The sequence below is a fragment of the Arvicola amphibius genome, chromosome 10 (genome assembly GCF_903992535.2).
Source record: "Arvicola amphibius chromosome 10, mArvAmp1.2, whole genome shotgun sequence".
In the NCBI taxonomy this organism is placed as follows: domain Eukaryota; kingdom Metazoa; phylum Chordata; class Mammalia; order Rodentia; family Cricetidae; genus Arvicola; species Arvicola amphibius.
The window spans coordinates 18,436,236-18,439,720 of record NC_052056.1 but is presented as its reverse complement, the minus strand read 5'-3'; the positions used below and the strand labels follow the sequence as shown (position 1 = coordinate 18,439,720).

Here is a 3,485-nt window from a genome sequence, read left to right as displayed (position 1 = left end):
TATTCTTTTATTCTACTACAGTAATGTCTCAAGGGGTTACTTAGGCAGTGAGAATAATAGCAGTATGTTCGGTGGTTGAAAGATTGCTTTGTGCGTTTTTTAGACATTTTTGGTATTTGTGATTGGAAAACAGTTCTAAGCCAAGAGAGAAACATTTAACATCATGGTATTCATAGCTCTTTCTGCAGATGGCTGCTCATAGTGACAACAGTTAGCAATGGTGCTTTGCCATGTGTTAGATCCTCAAGTACAAGTGAGAAATACGGCATCGGTGACACAGAAGCAAAATAGTGAGCCAGCTAGTGAAGGCTTTTATAAAACTAGATGCCTCGGTGGTATCATTGCCTCGTTCTGGAGTGTTTAGGAGACAGTCTGGTCACTGGCAGCCCTGACAAGCTGGCCTAGGGACTTTTACCAGAGGATCTACCTAGATCAGTTTTAGGTGCCAACATGGGTCCTTAGTCTCTAATAACACATATTGCTTCCTTCAGTAGATAAGTTCTTTCTAGGACTTGGACTTCTCCTTTGGCTTGTTTAGTGGTCAGCTGGTGTATTCTGAGCTGGTTGTTGGCTCTTTCCTTATTTCTTCCAGAGCATTTGTGTGGAGCATAGTTTGTTAGTACTCAGCCCATTTCTTCAGCCTCTCATTCAATATCTAGCTCCGTGTTTTTCTGTCTCCCCTCTCCTGTTTATTGTAATCTTTTCCTTTTAATAAAGAAATTATGATTGATCATAAAAATGTAGAAATTGGTCAAAAGAGTGGAGCTGTCATCCCTCAGATAAGCAGTAGTCTCCCAGAGAAGACCAAGACCATACAACCAATTCTTGGCTTGGAAGGAAATGTTGGCTCAGATAGGAGGACACACATCAGGGATGCTCATCCAATGATTTTTAGCCCTTCATACTTATGTAAGCATGCAAGATAAACTCATGATGAGTGGGAGGAACCAATGTTGGACCAAGATCCAAAGGAGCTGCTTCCTTGATCAGCACATAAATCTGACCCAAACCAAATAGCATGGAAGGTTTCAAGTTTTAGGAAGAAAAAAAAAAGACACTAAAGTAATGAATAGAAAATCAAGTAAGGAGGGAATATTGGTGGAAGCTCCCTCTACCTTTTGGTACTATGCTGGTTGGTTTTTGTCAACTTAACACAAACCTAGACATATCTGGGAAACAGAAATTTTAATTAAGAAAATGTCTCAATAAAGTTGGCTAGTAGGCAAGTCAGTAGAACATTTTCTTGACCAATAATTGATGTCAATATTCCAGCCCACTAGGGACAGTAACACCCCTGGGTGTGGTCCTGGGGTATATAAGAAAGCAAACAGAAAAATCCAGGGTGAGCAAGCCAGTATGCAGCACTACTTTCTGGCTTCTGCTTCAGTTCCTTCCTTTAGGTCCTGCCTTGACTTCCCTCAAAGGACAGGCTGTGTCAGCCAAATAAACCCCCTTTTCTCTAGTTACTTTTGGTTATGGTGTTTTATGGAAACACCACGGAAACTCTAACTAAGACAAGTCCTAGACATGTTTTTGTGCTTATTAATTATTGTACTTCTGTTTATAAGTATTTGAAAAAAATTGGGAGTACTTGGTTTTCTTCCCTCCCCACTTTATGACATGATAAACTACAGTCTCTAGACAATAGAACTAAAGGCCACAATGGGCAGTCTACATTTATTCAAATGAAAAACTTCAATATTAAAGTGATGTAGGAGGTACTTTCTGTATTTGTGTTGCTTTCATTGGTTGAATAAAGAAACTGCCTTGGCCTTTTGATAGGGCAGGAATTTAGATAGGCGGGGAAGACAGAACAGAATTCTGGAAAGAAGGGCAGAGTGGCAGACACCATGAATCTCTGGCCTGAGATGGACTTAGGTTAGAATCTTGCCAGTAAGCCATAGTCACGTGGTGATACACAGATTTATTAGAAATGGGTTAAAATAATATGTGAGAGTTAGCCAATAAGAGGCTAGAGATAACGGGCCAGGCAGTGTTTTAATTAATATAGTTTCTGTGTGGTTATTTCTGGTGTAAGGTAGCTGGGCAGGACGGAACAATGGGTTCCCGCACGCAGGGCAGCCGGGACCAAAAGCAGGCCCTCTCATACTACATTAAAATGCTAATTTACAAAAATAAAACGATTTTTTAAATATCTCAAAAATTTAATAAAGAGGTGTTAAAGAACAGGAAATTGAAATTTTAGAGGTCATGGTATAATTCAAGATGGATTCTGAAAGACCTGACTTCTCTCCATCTCCTACTCTAAGCCATCCGTCTCTGACCTTGTCCCTTCCTGTGTCATGGGTCTTTTCTCTGCTCTCTTCCCTAATAAACAAAGCAAATTCCTTCTCAGAGGCAGCTGTGGCCTCTTCATCCTAAAGTGCAAAGAGAGCTAAAACTAACTCTGCTCTCTGGCCAAAATTTGTTTATGGGAATTTTTGTGCCATATCAAGACTTTTGGGGATTTAAAAAATTATTTCAGATCCTTTGATTGGCCTACACAGCAACACATTCTGACTTTTATTAACTAATTACATTTTATAATTAAAAGAGTATCTCTCTTTATCCTGATTAGCTCTTTTATTTTGCAGTTACGTGGAGATTTTTATTAGTTTTAGAACAAAGAAAGTCATAAACCAGGGTATTTACCAAATACACTGGTGAGGATCACAGGTTGATGGGCTATAGAAAAGTGGAGAAAATTATCTTGGTCTCAGATGTTGCCTGATGATAATCTTAGCATCTGCATTGGTGAAATCTAGTAGTGAACTTTACCTGGAGGTAAAAGGGATGTTAACTCAAACTCAGAGATAGCTAAGGCATAACTGCTAAGGGAGATAAAAATATCCCAAGATGCCTTTTGGCTCGTCGGCCGTCAGTGAGGCAACATGGGTCACCAGCAGCTCTACTGGAGTCACCCGCAGAAGTTCGGCCAGGGATCCCGCTCCTGCCGCGTCTGCTCAAACCGCCACGGTCTGATCCGCAAATACGGGCTGAACATGTGCCGCCAGTGTTTCCGGCAGTACGCGAAGGACATCGGCTTCATTAAGTTGGACTAAGCGACCTTGAATGGATTCAAGACTCTACCAAGTGGAAAAGATCAATGCCAGTCTTTGTACATAAGAATAAAAAAAGTGAAGATCTTAAAAAAAAAAAATCCCAAGATAAGTAGTCTCTGAATCTATAATATTCTTTAAAAATTTATTCTTTGAAATTTTACACATGTATACTGTGAAATATGATCAAATGTTTCCCAATTTCTTCCTCCAAATCATCCTACCTCATCTTTCACAATATGTTTCCCCTCCAACTTCACGTCTTCATCCTTTTAACAGTTTAATTCTTTTATTTAAACCTTTCCCTGTACATATTCTTCCCACTACTGCAAATCCTCCCAGATCCTCTCCACCTCCTACCAAACTGTGTGCAAGTGTCTCAAAACAAAACAAAAAAAATGAAAAGCAAAAGCAAAAGAAACTAAA

The 3,485-nt window shown here is 39.7% G+C and overlaps 1 protein-coding gene across 1 annotated transcript; it reads left to right on the top strand.

Annotated features, from left to right (window-relative positions):
- The first annotated feature begins 2,874 nt into the window (after nt 1-2,874).
- On the top strand, nt 2,875-3,073 carry LOC119825596 (40S ribosomal protein S29-like). Its single transcript, XM_038346571.1, has one exon. The coding sequence runs from the start codon at nt 2,892-2,894 to the stop codon at nt 3,060-3,062; it is 171 nt and encodes a 56-aa protein (XP_038202499.1). The 5' UTR covers nt 2,875-2,891; the 3' UTR covers nt 3,063-3,073.
- The last annotated feature ends 412 nt before the right edge of the window (nt 3,074-3,485 follow it).

Bases quoted from the DNA above. Each gene is read 5' to 3' on its own strand.
- LOC119825596 (XM_038346571.1), top strand. From the start codon at position 2,892: ATGGGTCACCAGCAGCTCTACTGGAGTCACCCGCAGAAGTTCGGCCAG.